Source organism: Adiantum capillus-veneris, chromosome 15, assembly GCF_014529385.1.
Source record: "Adiantum capillus-veneris isolate H3 chromosome 15, ASM1452938v2, whole genome shotgun sequence".
Lineage (NCBI taxonomy): Eukaryota > Viridiplantae > Streptophyta > Polypodiopsida > Polypodiales > Pteridaceae > Adiantum > Adiantum capillus-veneris.
Window position 1 is genome coordinate 108124486 of NC_140945.1, and position 18123 is coordinate 108142608.

The following is an 18123-nucleotide window of genomic DNA, read 5'->3' on the forward strand; positions in this document are numbered from 1 at the left end:
CCAGGTACTGTATATAATGATGCTGCATATTGACCCCAAATCTCAGGAGAGGTAATCACTGGAGGAGGTGAGTGCTCATGGAAGAGACTCCAGGCCTCACCTGAATCTCGGCTCAAAAAGAGCTGATACAAATCACGTTCCATCTGGGCTAAAAAGGCCCACTTCTTCCGTCGCACTAAACGCCGAAGGGCAATCCGAGACTGTCTATATGTAATCTGAGAGAGAGAGAGAGAGAGAGAGAGAGAGAGAGAGAGAGAGAGAGAGAGAGAGAGAGAGAGGAGGGGGAAGAAGAAGAAGAAGAAGAATAGAATTTTAATGGCGTAGGAAACTATCCCAAGAGACCTTAAAGATCTATCCAACGAGGAGAGTTGAACTCAAGACCTGTTATTTAAGAGGGAAATGGCATAACCAATCTACCACACTTGAGTGATAGAAACGTTATTCCATTTTCCTCTTCTTATTAGTGTGCCCCCCCGCCCCCCCCCCCCCCCCCACACACACACACACACACACACACACCCGAAAGAAGAGAATTTTAACGTCGTAGGAAACTATCCCAAGAGACCTTAAAGATATATCCGACGGAGAGAGAGAGAGAGAGAGAGAGAGAGAGAGAGAGAGAGAGAGAGAGAGAGAGACCCTTGTACCCTATCGGGTCGCTATGGCCCCCACCGTGTTGCCCCCCCCGCGAGCTTGGCTGCCTGTTAGTGCCCTTGTGATTCCCCATTGGCGTGCTGCCTTACCCTATGCGCTACCCTCTCACTTACTTGCACCTCTGCTTCAGGGCTATTGCATAGTTTTCCTTGCTGCCCTTGCTTTCGACAATGGCTCCCTCTTCCTCCCTTCCCCTCTACTGCAGGTGTTTTTTTTTACTTCTTATGGTTAAAAAGTAAGAATGTAAATGTAGACAAAGGAAGAAAGAGATTCACCAGGATTATAGATGACATTGACATCATATCTTGGTTGGATTTTCTTTTGGACAATTTATATATAACCATCGGTGACTCTTTTTTCAAGCAAACAATTGGTATCCCTATGGACACCAATTGTCCTGTTTTTCTTGCTAATTTCTATCTTTTTACTTATGAGTTTGATTTTATGGAGCGTCTTGTCCTTGCTAACATTGGCCCAATATTTTTGCACAAGTTATGCAAGGTAAGACGCTTTGTAGATAATCTTTTTGTTCTTGACATTCCTTCTTTTCAAGATTTTATGTGCTTGAATTTGAGTTCTGTAGGTGGAGGACTTTATCCTAAGGAGTTTTGTGAACTTAACTGAAACCGGCTTGTACTTTCAAAAAGGGCGGTAGACTTTAGACTTAAACCTTATTTGCTTTCACCCAGTTAATTTGTCGCCCACTTTACCTGTACTTTCAAGACACAACAAAGGGGAGAGGGATACAGGCTGCTAGATTGCACCTGTATGAGTAGACCGACACCAGATTGGCCCCTAACTTAGGCGCCCCTTTTGGTATTTCTTTATTGTTAAAAAGAGGGAATAAACGTTGTGGTTCCCTACAAGCTGCCCCGCACAAGCTTGGCTGAATTTCAACTGTTTCGGCCCGATTTCGGCAGCATAACTGTACTAGGACCCTTCACAGTCAGTATTCCCACGCATTGAATGACTTTTCCTACGCATACGGGCACTTTGCAAAATCTGTCAAGAATCTGCAGCACGCTGAATTCTCTGTTTTCAGCCCTGAAAATGCGCCAGATCACCTGTATAGCGGTCCCCTCGCGTCCCCGAACCTCCTGGGGGTATTAGGGACCGTTTAGGGCCAAAACCCTAAACCTACAAAAATACACAGCAGGCTGTAATTTACTGTTTCGGGCTCCGTTTCGCGTGCCGATCGCATCCGTAGCAAGTCCTCGAGCTCCCGCACTTGTAGGGCTACTTGCCCTTTGAATCGGACGAGATTTCTAGCGTGAAACCTCTCCAAATTCACCTGTATCTGCGGGGGATTAGCCGCTAGCTAATCCAGTACGTGTGCAAGAGGCTCTTGCCTCGGCAATTGCGCATGAACCCACACAACTGTACATTGGTCAATTGAAAAGCCCACTAGAGGGGCATAACATACTGCCATAGGGGAGAGAGAGGGCAGTGCGTAGCATGCAGGGCATCACTCCTGGCACCGCACTGTACATAGGAGGGAAAGGAAGCACTCCATAGCTCTTATCCTGTGACAAAATCTGCAAATGAGGCCTTTCCTCCTTCAAATTCAGCGCCACTTCTCCATGCATGAGAAAAGTGCACCAGAATGTGCCACTTGGCGCATTTACAAGCATTTTCTCGTTTCGGGGTTGCCGCCTAAAAATCTCCCAACCGGTTGCCCAGTTGACTTCACGGCAGAGTAAGAAAATGTTCTCCTTGTCATTCCGGAGGTAATGACGCAAACACATTTTCAGGTCCCAAAATAGCAGTTCCCTAAATTTTAGGAGATGTTGCCATTGTATCTTTCTAAGTCATCTGACCCCCTTTGTACACCGCAACCACACCCAAAACTGAAATGTAGCCTTTTGCGATTTTAAGATGGTGGTACGTCACGAGGATGTGGCAATTGCTAACTTGAGTTGTTGGTTTCTTTCCGATGATTTTTGTTTAATTTTTGGGACCCTCTTTTTGAAGTTGCAAATGGTTGGACATTGTATGGCTAGTGTGAAACGGCCGACGACTGAGAGTTTCAGCCACAGTCGGGAAGGGTAGGTCACTACGAGTTGGTCGGGCCAATCGGCACTTGAATCCGAGCGGTAAAAGGGTGTCTAGGCTCAGTTCAAAGTCATTTAGGCCCCTCGCTACACATATAAGTCAGTGGGTACTGGGAAATTAACTTAAAAGAGGCATAAGGGACACATGGCGGCTCCATATCATTTTGCCAGATCTGCATGAAGAGGGGGCGCCCAAATTGAGAGAGGAGGCTGATTTTGTTCATTAATCGCTACTGTGTGTGTGAGTAGTGGGTGCAGGTGATCACAGCTTCAACGGAAAGCTTGCCTTCTCCCTTGCTCTATGTAGCGCGACGATTTGCTCTCGCGCATCTCTCTCTCCCCTTTGCACATACGGTAATGCCCCTCTAGTTGGGCTTGTCAGATGACCATGTATAGTTCTGGGGGTTTTATGTGCGTTTGCCAAGGCAAGAGCCCTCTGTACAGGAACCGGATTAGCTAATTGCTAATCCCCTTCAGGTACGCACAGTTCCATCGCGAAGGAATGCGAAAATGGAGAGTTTTCTTGCGTGAAAACTTGTCCGATTTGCAGGGGAACTGCCCCATTGCGTGCGGGAGCACCTGAGACATGCGTAGGCACGCTCGCTCCGCTCGAAACGGTCCAAAACAGAGAATTACAGCCTGCTGTGTTTTTCTGCACGTTTAGGGTTTCGCACCTAAACTGCAGGGAGTTGCCAGGGGAGCCTCGGAAAGGCCTTGGGATGCGTATACAGGGCATTAGGCACCTAATAGTGGCAAAGTAGAAAATTGACCTGCACCTCACAGGAAAGCTTCCATACCGAAAGGGAATGTGTCCTTGACGTGTACTTTTAACCTACAGGGATATTTGCACCATTGTGTTGGCGAAATTGGGTCAAAAACCTGCAATTACAGCCACGGACAGGTTTGGACAGCTTGGTGAGGGTTAGGTGGAAACGTTTGGATCGTTTATTTGTTAGGGGAGCCTCGGGAAAGCATTGGGTGCTTGTACAAGACAATTTAGAGAGATTTCGTACGAGGAATCTTATCTAATTCAAGGGGCAAGTGACCCTACAGGTGCGAGAGCTTGAGGGCTACCTAGAAAAGTGATCTGCAGGCGTATCGAAGCGCAAAACAGAGAACTCAGTGAGCTGCAATTTGTCGCCAGGTTTTGCAAAGTGCTCTAAAGTGCGTGGAAAGTCAATGTTTGCTTGGGATTTTGTCCATGGAGACTTCTACTGTGGTTATGTTGCCGAAATCAGGTTAGAGTAAAGGACTTTCAGCCTGATAAAAGTGGGACAGCTTGTAGAAGTTTACAGGTTTTTCTCAAGTATAATAAGAATAAAGATATACCGAAAGGGGCGCTAGTCTTTGGGGCCAACAGGGTGTCGTTGTCTGCTTGGTAGCGCTCTAGCTGCCACGCCGTGGTTTGTCTTGAAGTGTTGAATTCCAGTCCCTCACAGGCTTATTCGTGAAGTTCCTTTGTGTCCTAAAGTTGTAAAGTTTTGGGTGAAAGCCAAAGTCCACCGCCCTACAAGCCGGTTTCACTTCTTGTTTGGACAAGCAGCGAAGTTGAGGTCACATATTGTCAAGTTTGGATCTTATACTTCTTTGGTTATTTGCAGCCTCTTCTTCGTAGGTTTGTAGTAATATTCATTTTTCGATTTCATTAGCTTACGTTAGGACTTAAGAATTTGTTTCTTTAGAAGTTGTTGTGAAGTTTGATTTCTAGGATTAAGTTTTTAAGAGTCTTATCCTTTTTTGTTTAAGATTGAGTACTTGTTTTAAGTTTTAGCCAAGTAAGCCGCGCCAACTTATTTTTGCATGCCTTTTCTAAAAACATTTTTAAGGTGATAATGTTTCGTTTTTTCTAATTTTGTTTCGTAGCAAATAAAGTAATTTAGTTTTTTTTTCTTTTTTCTTTTCTTTTCTTGTGTCCCTTGCTTTTATAATTTTATGAGTGCTTTATTCACTCTTATAATTCGTGAGTTCAGACTATTCTGAACTTATGAAGGTATATTGATTATCTGCTTGGGGTGCCCAAGCTTGTGACTGTGCGTGTGATTGTCTGTGGTGTGCAGTGTGTGTGCGCGTGTGGGGTATGTGCATGTGTGTAGGGTGTGCGTGTGGGGTTTGTGTGTGTGCCTTTGTGTGACTGTGGCATGTATGTGGGGTGTGGTTGTGTGTATTTGGTGTGTGTTTTTCTTAATAAACATCCATAGCTCCCTCTCTCCCCCGGTGTGTCTGTTTGGGCTTCTTCACGCTCATCCTTCATATTCCTCATTGGCGACTTCTTCCTATACTTGGCGTCTCTATGTCACCAGCATGTGTGTCTATCTATCCTTTTTGTTGATTTCTTTCTTATTATTTATTTATATTCACTTTTTGGAAACACCCCTTTAGAAATCTAACTGCCCTGCATTGCATAGCTAGTGTGGAACTGTTCAGAGGGAGTCCAGGCCTGAGGGCAAGAGACCACTAAGGTTGGACAAGGACTATGGTTAGCCAAAGTGGGGTCATTGACTAGCCAAAGTGGAATCCTTTGCTATATATGCTACATTTCAGTTCTTCGTGTTGCTGCAGTGTACAAAGAGGGTCAGATGATCTAGAAAGATACAATGGCAGTATCTCCTAAAATTTAGGAACTTGGAGTTACAGATTTGCTGCAGACTTTGTGGCCACTGGCCAAGTTTACGATGACACCCCCAGACTCAGCAGGATGTAGGCACATTGTGGTGTACTTTTTTGCTGATACGCAGTGTTTACCTTGCTATGTATACATTCATGAGGACTCCTGGACAGAGGAGGTTGCTTTACGCACGGCTCGCTCTGCTTGGGCTTGGGCCATGCACTCACTACAGTCTCGCCTATCTAGAGGACGCTCGGATGCGGATTACTCCCCATCCAAGCCTGCCTCGAAGATAGCCCGTCTTGCTGCTGCGCAGCATCTGTTCTCTCTCGCTCCCCATGAGGATCGTCTCGTGGAACGTGCAGGGATTAGGTGGGCCCCAGTTTCAGCGACAGCGGGGCCGATTGCGTCAGGAGCTTCAGCGTTGCCTTGTGGGAGGAGAGATTGATCTCCTTATGCTTCAGGAGCACCATTTGTCTGAGAGCCTCATTCAGCGATGTGGTCAGATTTTGCGTGGACGTTATGATACCTTTTGGTCAGCTGCTTTTGGACCTGGAGGCATCCAGGGTGGGGTATGTATGACTATTGCGGACTCATTGCAGCAGGCCATTGTGGGCAGAGGGATTATTGTGCCAGGCAGGGCTCAGTGGATTACTTTGCAGGTTCAGGGTGGCCTCGTGGGCTTCCTGAACATCTATGCGCCCAATGTGACGAGTGCTCGTGGAGAGTTTTGGTCACAGATTGTTGAGTCTTTGCCACAGGTTGACCATTGGTGTGGAGGAGGGGACTTCAACATGTTGGAGGACCCTTTTGACAGGATCGGAGGCAGCCATGCTACTGTGCATGGAGTCGAGTTAGCAGCTTGGGAGAGGTTGTGTATGACTTTGAGGGTCTCGGATACATGGCAGCTTTCTGGCTTTGTGAGGCCTCCAAAGAGTCTTGCCTTCTCTAGATCGGACCGCAGAGTGGGAGGAGTGAATCTATCGCGGATAGATCGCTTCTACACTAGTGACCACTTCAGTGACTTGGAAGGATCAGTGGGCATCTTGGCAGGGACATCCTTCTCGGACCATGCACCAGTGATCCTCACAGTGGCAGACATGCAGAGGAGTGGGAGCACGATGCTTCGCATCCCAGAGCGGGTCTTGTTGGACTCAGCACTCAGAGAGAGGGTTGAGGCTCTCTGGACAGAGGGCATGGACAGCCAGGCTCTACCTGCAGACAGAGTGGCCTTAGGCCTAGCTCAGCTTAGTCACTTTTTTCTTCAGGAGTCTCTGGCTTGACGGGCTGCAGCGAGAGAGGAGGAGCAGCGTCTCAGACGAGGCATTGCTTCACTACAGAGGATGCAGGAGCAGCATCCAGACAGTCCATGGTTGGAGAAGCAGTTACAGCAGGCTCGACAGGAGCTTGCTTGCACAGAGGAGAGGCGCCATGAGTTTGCCTTTCACCGACAGGCATCTCAGTGGACTCAGGTGGGTGACAGAGTGACAGGTGCTTTTTTTGAGACAGTGGGACCTCGACACTCGCATGCCAAGGTCAATCAGTTGAGGAGACCCGATGGGTCAGTTGTTTGTGAGCCTGAGGATATGCGTGCAGTCGCTACTGACTTTTACCGTGAGTTACTGTCGACTGAGCCCCAGTCAGAGAGACAGGATGCATGCAAGGAGCAGGTTTGGGCACAGATGCCTTGTCTTGTGACTGAGGATATGCGCCAGAGGCTAGAGATACCTCTTCAGCTTGAGGAGCTGCACACGGCTCTTAGGGCCCTCCCTCGTGGTAGTTGTCCAGGTGAGGATGGGCTGACTCCCAGCTTCTTCTTGGAGTACTAGGACCTGCTTGGCCCAGATCTTTGTAGTGCCTTTCAGTACATTCTGCACACAGGAGTGATGCCGGATAGCATGAGTGAGGGCCTGATTTACCTCATTCCAAAGGAGGGTGGCTCCTTGGATGAGATTCGATAGTGGCGCCCCATCACCATCCTCAACTCAGCCTACAAAATTCTTGCCAAGGCTCTGAGTTTGAGGATTCAACCACTTTTGGAGAGCCTTATACATGGGACTCAGACAGGTTTTGTCAAGGAACGCAATATCCTTGACAACATCTTCACTTTCTGGGAGGCTTCTGCCCTGACACGTCTCCGTGGGGAGGACCTTGTGATTCTTCTTCTCGATTTTGAGAAGGCATACGACAGAGTTGACTGGGACTTTCTAGAGGGCACGCTACGCAGGATGGGCTTCTCAGATGCTTGGATCAGAGGGGTGTCAGCTTTGTATAGACAGGCTCACAGTCAGGTGCTTTTGGCAGGAGGTAGAGGTGAGCGCTTCATGCTCACACGATCGGTCAGACAGGGTTGTCCTCTTGCCCCCTTTCTCTTTCTGTTCTATGCGGAGGCGATGAGCAGATTTTGGTGTCACAGCAGGTTGGTCTGAGGGGCTTAGCACTCCCTATACGGGGAGATGAGCTTTTGGACGCTGAGTTTGCCGACGACTCAGCCTTGTACTTAGAGGGCCAGGAGGCCAATTTACACAGATGTGAGCAGGCTTTGGAGACCTTCTGCTGTGCATCGGGCGCACTGATCAACTGGAGAAAGACAGTGGCTTTCTCGGTTGGCAGTGCTCCTGTGCCAAATTGGATGCCAGGAGAGGGTTTCAGGGGGTTCCTCCAGGGACCGCAGTTCGGTACTTGGGTTGTCAGGTTGGTTTGGACTTGTCCCCCGAGCAACAAATTGCTCCTCTTCTCCTGTCCATCAGGAGAAAGCTGTTACATTGGAGCTCAGCACGACTTTCGCTGGCTGGTAGAGTAGTAGTTGCCAACCAGGTGTTGTTGGCGACTATGTGGTACATCACTTCTTGCTGGATCTTCTCGAGTTCTTGTATCAGCCAGGTAGAGAGGCTGATCAGGAACTTCCTTTGGTCAGGTCGCGACACTCAGATTGCCCGAGCCAAGGTGGCTTGGTCGGTCATCACACTTCCTTGTTCTCAGGGAGGGCTTGGGATCATTGATCCAGCACAGCAGAGCAGAGCCGAGCCCTTCTTGGGAAGTTCGTCGTCAGAGGACTTCTTCCAGGCGAGGAGCCCTGGAAGGAGTTCTTGTTGCAGAGGCTTTGTGCCAGGGTGCCTAAGGCAGGAGGCCCTTGGCAACCTTCGACCAGATGGATCTTTACAGAGTTGCGCCGAGTTGGTTTGAGCAGGAGACTGGAGGACCGATTCGTTGTGAGTTTGCTTCGATCTTGGTAGCTCTTACGGCGAGGCCTAGAGCAGAGACGGTCGACGTGCACGGAGGAGCACCTACGGCAGCCCCTCGTCTGGAACCCCATGGTTAGCACTCAGAGAGGCCGCTTGGTTGGGAGTCGGCCTCATGTTTCTTAGGGTCCCATGGCAGCAGGTCCAACGCGCTCTCTAGGTGACTGGCTAGAGTTCACAGGTTTGTCAGAGGAGGTGCAGGCTGTCCAGCTACAGGGCATGAGAGGGGTTCAGAGCATGTGTCAGGACATCTCAGAGTCAGCTCCAGCTGAGTGGCTCATGCCTCTCGAGCCAGTAGCACCCCGGTGGATGGGAGCCTTCACACGACTGGAGGTTCTCATTTCAGTCAGGGCTTGCTCAGAGACTGTCCTAGCCCTGTTCTTTGAGCTTTAGGGTGGGGGACGGTTACAGCGAGTTGCAGTAGAAGCCCCGCAGGTAGCAGAGTGCTGTTTCCAGAGGATCCGAGTTGTGGGTATCTGTGGGAGGACTTGCGTCATAGACCCTGACCCAGCAGCTCTTGAGACAGGACACTAGAGGCTATTGGCTTGGGAGTGCTGTCCACTGGCACGAGTACAGTGGGATCCTGGTGAGTGGCTATGGAGGGACCCCTTCTCTTCTGCAGACCGCCCAGGAGTCCCTTTCTTTCAGTACACTGTTCGGCTTGGACGTCATATACTTGCAGCACAGAGGGAGGCCCACCCTGCTGCAGCACAGAGGGAGGCCCACCCCGCTGCAGCACGTCATTGGCAGGAGGAGGGCCTCACAGTCGAGTTCTTGGCAGCTTTTTGGCAGAGGCTGTGGGACTCCAGACAGCCGAGGCGCGTCACTTTGTTCCAGTGGCTGGTTGCACACAGAGCCACAATTGTAGGGAGTTGGCTTGTGCATAGTGGTCTCTCGGCCGCATGTGCAGCCTGTGACCAGTTGGTGGAGAGTCAGCGTCACTGCCTTTGGGACTGTCCCTCGGCCCAGCAAGTGTGGCTACGAGTTCTTCGGCTGATGCCTGCCCTCTCCACGGCTCGACAGTACACTTGGGGGGCGGCGGCTTGGTCCACTCTCACGGGCCCGGCACTTCAGTTTGAGCTATCTTCCACCAGCAGGATGATAGTGATACAGGGAGGGCGACCTACACTCTAGCCTGCTACAGATCTTACTCCACAGGAGTGGTGCAGTGAGAGAGAGGAGTGTTGGGAGCTCATCAGCGGCCTAGCTCTCTGGTTCATCTGGCGGGCCCGCTGTTTCCGCATCTTTGAGGCTCGCCCTGTGCCACCAGCAGAGACTGTTCGTGACTTTTGGCTAGAGCTGATCCATACTCTCAGAGGACAGCTTGAGGGACTAGAGGGCAGCTCCGACCGCATGCGGGAGCGCCGCGAGGCTTTCCTTCGACTGTGGCGCCCTGGGCCTTTCTACACCATTGTCCAGGGGGTGCTCAGATGGCACTACTGTCCACCTGTGTGGCTCTTCCCTCCTCCCATCTCTTGATTTAGCCTCATTGTATATATGCTGTTTTTTCATTGGGAGAGTCTCCCCATCATGCTTGTTGTAGCCCTCTCCTGCAGAGGTGGATGTAGCCCTATGGGCAGTTTTCATTAACTAATAGAAGGATCTTTTTCTCGGAAAAAAAAAAAGAAATAGAAAAGACTTTTTCCTCACAAGTCGGAAGAGCAAAGGCAGGTCTTGATGTCAGAGAACAAATGCTTTATCTGTGAGCAGCCTGGCTACATTGCTCAGAATTGTCCTCAAAAGAAAAGGCCAGCTGATTCTGAAGACAAGGAGGATAGGAAAGGAAAGAGGCCCATGGCTGGTCTAGTGCCAGATATGGTGGGTGACAAGCCAAATTCAGATGCAAGTGAGCTTTGTAGAGCATGGGGAAAGGTCAGACATCAAACAGTGCTTATCTTCTTTGATCCAGGTGCCAAAGCCAACTTCATTTCCCCAGAATTGGCTTCAAAGTTGGGAATCAGACTTGAAGAGATGGGGTATACAGCATAGGCAGGTTTGGCATGTCCTGCCATACAGAGGCTGTGACACCCATCATCGGAAAGTTGCGCCTACATATCCAGTCCTATGTAGATGATGAAGAATTTTACATCATGCCACTGGATGGATGTGATGTGTTGTTAGGCATTCCTTGGTTGTTTCGTGTACAGAGAAGCATGGATGCCTACAACAAAAAGATCACTGTACAGAGCAGGGGAAAGACTCACATTCTGGATGTAAAGCTTAAAGGGGAGTCTATTCCCAAGGGGGGTATGTCACCAGCATGTGACTACTATCTATCCTTTTTGTTGATTTCTTTCTTATTATTTATTTATTTTCACTTTTGGAAACACCCCTCTAGAAATCTAACTGCACTGCATTGCATAGCTAGTGTGGAACTGTTCAGAGGGAGTCCAGGCCTGAGGGCAAGAGACCACTAAGGTTGGACAAGGACTATGGTTAGCCAAAGTGGGGTCATTGACTAGCTAAAGTGGAATCCTTTGCTATATAGGCTACATTTCAGTTCTTCGTGTGGCTGCAGTGTACAAAGAGGGTCAGATGATCTAGAAAGATACAATGGCAGCATCTCCTAAAATTTAGGGAACTGCTATTTTGGACCTGAAAATGTGTTCGCGTCATTAGCTCTGGAATGACAAGAGGAACATTTTATTGCTCTGCTGCCAAGTCAATTGACGCACCTGTTGAGATATTTTTAGCCAACTTGGCCAAAATCGGAAACTGGGCAAGGTGTCACTCTGTGAGCACTTCTGCCACTTTGAGGGGAGTCTACAAGAGGAAGGGGGCGCCATTTTCAGCTGTAGGTGGATTGCAACAGGTTGCAAGAGCTATGGAGTGCTTCCTTTCTCTCTTATCTACAGTGCGGTGCTAGGAGTGATGCTCTGCACGCTACGCACTGCTCTCTCTCTCCCCTATGAGCAGTATGTTATGCCCCTCTAGTGGGCTTTTCATTTGACCAATGTACAGTCATGTGGGTTCATGCGCGATTGCCGAGGCAAGAGCCTCTTGCACAGGTACTGGATTAGCTAGCGGCTAATCCTCCGCAGGTACAGGTGAATTCGGAGAGGTTTCACGTGCGAAATCCCATCCGATTCAAAGGGCAAGTAGCCCTACAGGTGCGGGAGCTTGAGGACTTGCTACGGATGCGACCGGCACGCGAAACGGAGCCCGAAACAGTGAATTACAGCCTGCTGTCTATTTTTGCAGGTTTAGGGTTTCGGCCCTAAACGGACCCTAATACCCCCAGGAGGTTTGGGGACGCGCTGTACAGGTGATTTGGCGCATTTTTGGGGCAGAAAACAGAGAATCCAGCGTGCTGCAGATTCTCGCCACGTTTTGCAAAGTGTCCGTATGTGTCGGGAAAGTCATCTAATGCGTGGGGATACTTATTGTGAAGGGTCCTAGTACAGTTATGCTGCCAAAATCGGGCTAGAACAGATGAAATTCAGCCGAGATTGTGCGGGGCAGCTTGTAGGGAACCACAACTTTTATTCCCTCTTTTAAAGAATAAAGAAAGACCAAAATGGGCGCCTATTTAGGGGCCAATCTGGTGTCGGTCTTTTCATACAGGTGCAATCTAGCAACCTGTATCCCATTCCCCTTTGTTATGTCTTGAAAGTACAGGTAAAGTGGGCGACAAATTAAATGGGTGAAAGTAAATAAAGTTTAAGTCTAAGGTCTACCGCCCTTTTTGGATTAAGCAGGCCGGTTTCACTCTCCCCTTTGTGGTCTCTAGCATGTTTCTCTTCTTGCCCATACGACCTCTTGGAGATTCTTTGGTTGCGGTAGCTTGGAGGTGCCTATCTTTCAGAGGCACATGTAGATTTCCCTTCTCGTCCTTTCTCCAAGGCACTTTTTACCCTCCTTACAAGGGTTTTTTTTTCCCGAGTGTTTTATGAATTTTTGTAGCCCAAGGCTAATGTCTCAAGTTGTATTCCATATGTAGCCTTGTCTCGTTTGCCGTCGCGCAGTTGTGTATCTGTTCTTACTTCCCCCAGAGGTACGCACCTATCTTTGGGGCGCTTCCAGGGGGTCAAGTAAGGCCGGGTTTAGACGAGCACGGCGGCAGAGGGAGCTTCTCTCACTTGCCTCCGTGCTACTGTTCAAAAGAAGTGGAGGCAGAACTTTGTTTTAAAGTTGCAGTAGCCGATGCAGCTTCCATGAGCCGCAGGATTCTAGATCTACTATCGCTGCGGTTCATGCTGAAAAGCAAACGATAGAGCTTCTCTTGCGGGGGGGGGGGGCTCACCCGTGTTCAGGTGGGTCCGAAAACGAGACCCTTCATTTTGCTCCAATGAGTTGCGGACAACGTGGCCAACAATAGTCTTTCGGCATTAGGTGTCAGGTGCAGCGGAATTGAAATGGTGAAGATCTATGTTTTACACTTTCACAATCCTTTCCTTCTTTTCCTTGCGTTAGTGATTCCTTTTAGCTTGGGGTTCCTTTTACTTTCCTCAGAAGAGAGGGAATGAGAGAATGCAATAGAGATGTGTAGGAGATAGAAAGAGAGAGAAGAGAGGAGCGATACCTGATGGGGTCCCAAACCAAACCTCTAAAGGGCCCCCCACACCATTGCCGATGTGGTATTTGTTTTAGATTGTGTAAATGGAATGTATACACAATGCAATACCTGAATTGGAGACTCTACTGACTTGAATGATGATTGTTGCTGCGGTAACTCCTCAAGATGAGGCACCTCCAGGGCTGATTTGATGCACCTTTGGATCCTTCTCGATGAGGGATTGTGATGGGCACCAAGGGGAAGATTTACTCCTGATGTGAAGGACTGAAAACTGGCTGCAAAAACGCAGACTTGTGACGTAAAACGCAGTAGATCTCTCGCGTAAAGCAAGGCTGAAAACACAGTTCTCGGTGACAGCGATGATGGACAGCAATGGAGCACTTGATGCTGGCAAGGGAATGGCCGAGGTGAGGCTCGATGAGCTATCGAAGTACCGGACTGCAACGGGAAACTACAAGAGCAGATACGACAGCTTTCAGGTGACTGTGAAATCTGCAAGCGCTTGGGCTGATCTACAGTTGCCAATCGCTAGGGCTGATCTGGGACAAAAACGCTAGGCTACTCTCCTGCTAGCGCTAGCCAATCTGCAACTTGCTTCTTTTGCAACTTGCCCAAGTGAGGGATCCACTGCTCCCTTTACAGGTGAGGAATAGGCCTTAAGAATTTATTTAGGCTTAGGTAGGGCAATCTGTCCACCACACCCAACAAATAAATCATTAAAATGATTTATTAAAATGTTAGGCCAGGGGGTGTCAGTTTGGGCGAAACTCACATTTGCCCACCCGGGAATCCGATTGACGTGGGGAATGGCTTGTTGGATTCCTCTAACCTAGAACTACATGCTTGTCATGCCAGATGCCCACCGTAGTGTTTAATAACATCTGTCAAAACAAGTGTACAACCATTTATGCAGGGGGTTCCAAAACTGGAAAACCTAATCTAATGGACTCGTATGGTCATGGAGGTCCTGCGAACAATCTCACAAAATTGGCAGACACTCCTATCTAGGAAGAAGGGGAAAACTGGCTATGGAAGTCGATGAAGCATGTCCACGTGGCACACAGCGCCATGTTGACGGGACATCAGGTTACAGATGTAGCGCCTTAGCCTTTTTCAGTCCTTGCAGGCAATCTATGACACTCTACCACCTCCCTCTTCTATTCCTCCTAAATACCATTTTCTCATTTATGGTCCCTGGAGGTCTCCGGGAGAGAGGATGAGGCCGAGCCACCTACAGATCGATATTCTACTCCCACAAGACTCCAAAAGGAGGGGCCTAATTTCCTTGGTGTTGATGCTCATTTGCATAGATTCACCTTTGAGCCTATTCACCATAAGAGGATTTCGGTTGGGATGTGAACACCATTCGTGATGCAGTTTATTTTGATTGATTTATTTATCTTTCCTTCAAAACATTGGGAAATACGCACTACTCAGGGCATGTCCGACATGGTTCACTCCACCATTGGGGTGAAGCAGGGTTGTCCCCTATCGCCGACTCTCTTTGGGATATATGTAGATGAGTTTTCAGATTATGTACATACAGAGGGTGATAGAGGTGCCCAACTTGCAGGGACATGGATTCCGTTGCTATTATATGCTTATGATATTGTGCTGATCTCCGATTCTCCAGAGGGGATGTAGCGTCATTTAGATGCATTGCATGGATTTGCACAGGACAGTGGATTGTCTGTGAACCTTGGTAAGACCAAGGTAATGGTGTTTAACACCACGGCGCAATGGGTAAGGAGGTCCGCCCCCACTTTTACATATGGTCGAGAGAGTGTGGAGTATGCAGATACATACACTTATCTTGGGGCGGTTTTTAGTGGTCCAGTATTTTCCCTAAGGCGTGCAACAGATACGCGATTGACCAGAGCCTATGCAGCATTGGGGAGACTTGAGAGGATATGTTCGCAGGTTCAGTTCCAGGAACCTTGGACAAACCTTTGGCTCTTTGATACTTTGGTCACTTCGACCATGCTGTACGGAGTGGAGATATGGGGCCCCTCAGTTGATCACCATAACAGAGCTGGCAGTACTGATGGATGGAGATGTATGGAGAAGCCCTCGGTGTCTATGATTTCTCGGATGATTAGGGCCAAGGCCTCAGTACCACATGACATTGTTAGGGCGGAGCTCGTTGCTCCTCCATTCGTAGTGGAGGCACTCACTCGATCAGTTTCATTTATGCATAGCACTTGGGCTCTCACTAAAGACAGATATGCTCGATTAGCACTAGAATCTTCATGGCAACTGGCATTGCAGGGAGATAGATCATGTTGGTATGCAGGAGATGGCATCTTGGTTTCAGTTACGTGGCTTTAGTATGGATCGGCTACCCCCATTTCAGTACTCTTTGGGTGCACCCTCCATCTCCCTCACTAGGGCATTCAGCTGGAGATGAAGAGGACATGGACACAACCTACACATGAGCTAGGTACGAAGATGACTTTCTATAGAGAGCATCTTCTCCAACTCACGGAGGATGGTTTTGTGATCAGACCAGGATACATGGAGACTCATCTATCCCACGGGATACGGTGTGCTATTGGTCAGATACGCACATCCTCACATCAGCTAGAGATCGAGACAGGTAGATTTAGAGGAGTACCCACTGAGTCCAGGATTTGTCAGGTGTGCCAGATAGAGCCAGAGATAGAGCTACATTACATATGTCACTGCCCACTATACTATGAGATACGAGGCTGCTTTCACCGTCTATTCAGAGAGGGTTTTGGGCCACTTTCTAGAGTCATGAGATACCAGGATCAAAGATGCCTCGGATTATACCTATTGGAGATTCGCAAACACAGAGAGGACCTCTTGAAGAGGGGCACAATGAGAGAGATCCAGCAACAGCGGAAGATTACAAATTTTTTTCAGTCACAGACAGAGGAGTCTGAGCAGCCCCAACAGCATACAACACCAGAGGCACCAGAGGCATATTGCTTGATCGGGCGATAGAGTTGGGTCTGTCCCGTCGCCCACGGATGAGGGGGCCCTCTCGACATCGATGCAGACTGTGACAGAGGATCCATACCATATTGGCGCAACATAGGAGCCGTCCCATTGAATCTCTATAGCCTTTTGGATACTGATGTATATGTATATGATGCCTCGACTGTCAGAGAGCTCCATTGTATCAGCTCACCCTTTGTATTCCCGTTGTATCAGCTTTCACCCCGCCCCTACCCACTATTTTCTTTTCAGCTCTTTGTACTTTTTGTACCCAGACCTGGTATTAGATTCACCACATGTAACCTTTTGGTCTCATAGGTCATTTTGGCCTTTTGAAGACGTTAAATCACATTACATCTCTCTCAAGGGTGAACAAATCAACTGTGAGGGATCGAGAAGAGGGCACTCCCTCATCTGTAAGCACCAGGTATTTCAGCAGTCTCGCGTTTCATTTTGACAAAGTCTGTTATGTTTTGGCTTTGATAATTATCTATTGTCATCGGTTGGGATGTGTTCCACTTTAATCCATGATATCATTATTAAATGCTTTTGAGCTGAATTTGTTACAATGCATGCAGGAGTTGCAGGCAAAGTTCAATGCTGCTCTGCCATCCCAGCGAATTGCAAATACAAAAGTGCTTGGCATGTTTGGTATTGGAGGAGCAGGCAAGAGCACAGCATGTATGCTGATTACGGAATCCATGAGGAAGGCATTTTCTGGCAGAGTTTGTCATGTAGAATTTAAACCAGATACTAGCACATTGAAACTACAATGCACAGTGCTCAGGGAGCTCATCAGAGACAATGAAGTTTTTCTTGACAGGCATATGACTAATGAGCATAAGGTGGGATAATGCGAAATGTCTCTCTTTCTAGTTCTTAATCAAGAATGGGCTTCACTGGTTTGGGCAAAAGGTCTTAGGCTATCAAAGGAATGACTAAAACATTTACAGAAGTGAACAAAGAGCCTGGCAGAAAGCCTGCATGATAATCATTCTGCCTGATTGCTGGTTGCTGTTTTATGTGGAGAAAGCTTTGTTTGGTACATTCTCATGTGCTGTTATTTTCTGGGAAAGGAAAGTTGTGAAGTTATAGCTGCTATTTACCATTGTTTCAGGGCTGGAACCGTCTCGAGGAATCTATATCTAGGTATAAGGTTTTCTTGGCTCTGGATAACGTCTCCGATTTTTTGCATCAATTCAAACTGCTCAAAAGTTTTTGAGGTTAAAGTTTCATGACGATTCTTGGATTATAGTCACATCTCGCAGTGATCAGGCTCTCGTCAAACAACTAGGGATTCCACGGAGTGATTGCTTTCATTGCCCCAAATTAACTGCTGAGGAAGCTCTTCACTTACTCCTTGATAGACTCAACATGTCAGTCAACTGTCTTGATAAAGCACACATGCAAATCCTTAATCAGACGGTAGAGCGTTCTTTTTTTGATGGCTATCACCCTTTGGCTTTGACACTGTTTGCTGGGCAGCTAGGAGCCAATCTAGATACTTGGAGGATCAGCGACATTGATATTCAAGAGAGTTCAGAAGAAAAACATCCCTTGTTTTCTATTATAGACACAAGTTACACAAGTCTGCCAAATCAAGAAATCAAGGATTTATTTATGGATATTGCGCTTTTTACACCCGAAGGCCTTCGCAGCGTTGAAGAGATAAGCTTATGGCTTTATGATACTCTTTATCATGACAATGACGTCAACCAAGAAGGTTGGGAGCAAATCAAGAAGAAGGTTAGCGGATACAAATTCATAAATTAAGTGTACTGAATGGAAGTGGACCACACTAATCTCTCTCTCTCTCTCTCTCTGCTGCTGCTACGCGCGCTGTGGCTGCTCCCGCTGCCCCTGCACACCCGCACCCCCTGCCCTGCGCTCCCGCTCCCTCGCTCGCCTCGCACCTGCTGCCCCTGTGCACCCGCACCCCCTGCCCTGCACTCCCGCTCTCTCTCTCTCTCTCTCTCTCTCTCTCTCTCTCTCGCTGCCCGCCCCGCTCCCCCTCTCTATCGCGCCGCCCCCCCCCCCCCCCCCCCCGCTCCCTCTGTCTATCGCGCCCCCCCTCCTCTGTCTATCGCGCCCGCC

At 48.5% G+C, this 18123-nt stretch overlaps 2 protein-coding genes across 3 annotated transcripts in view; both read left to right on the forward strand.

Annotated features, from left to right (window-relative positions):
• The window catches only part of LOC147441235 (uncharacterized), a 42717-nt gene that overhangs the window by 4700 nt on the left and 19894 nt on the right, over window positions 1–18123 (forward strand). Inside the window, exons 2-3 of one of the 2 annotated variants that reach the window (XM_086482914.1) lie at window positions 16608–16874; window positions 17147–17178. In XM_086482914.1, the coding sequence (XP_086339040.1) occupies window positions 16608–16874; window positions 17147–17178 (299 nt within the window). The remainder of the gene's footprint in view (window positions 1–16607; window positions 16875–17146; window positions 17179–18123) is intronic. The other variant, XM_086482913.1, reaches the window with a different exon arrangement.
• Window positions 17218–17999, forward strand: LOC147441236 (uncharacterized; the record flags this gene model as incomplete). Its single annotated transcript, XM_086483817.1, has 1 exon — window positions 17218–17999. A coding segment is annotated over one exon (585 nt), but the record flags the coding sequence as incomplete, so codon positions are not given.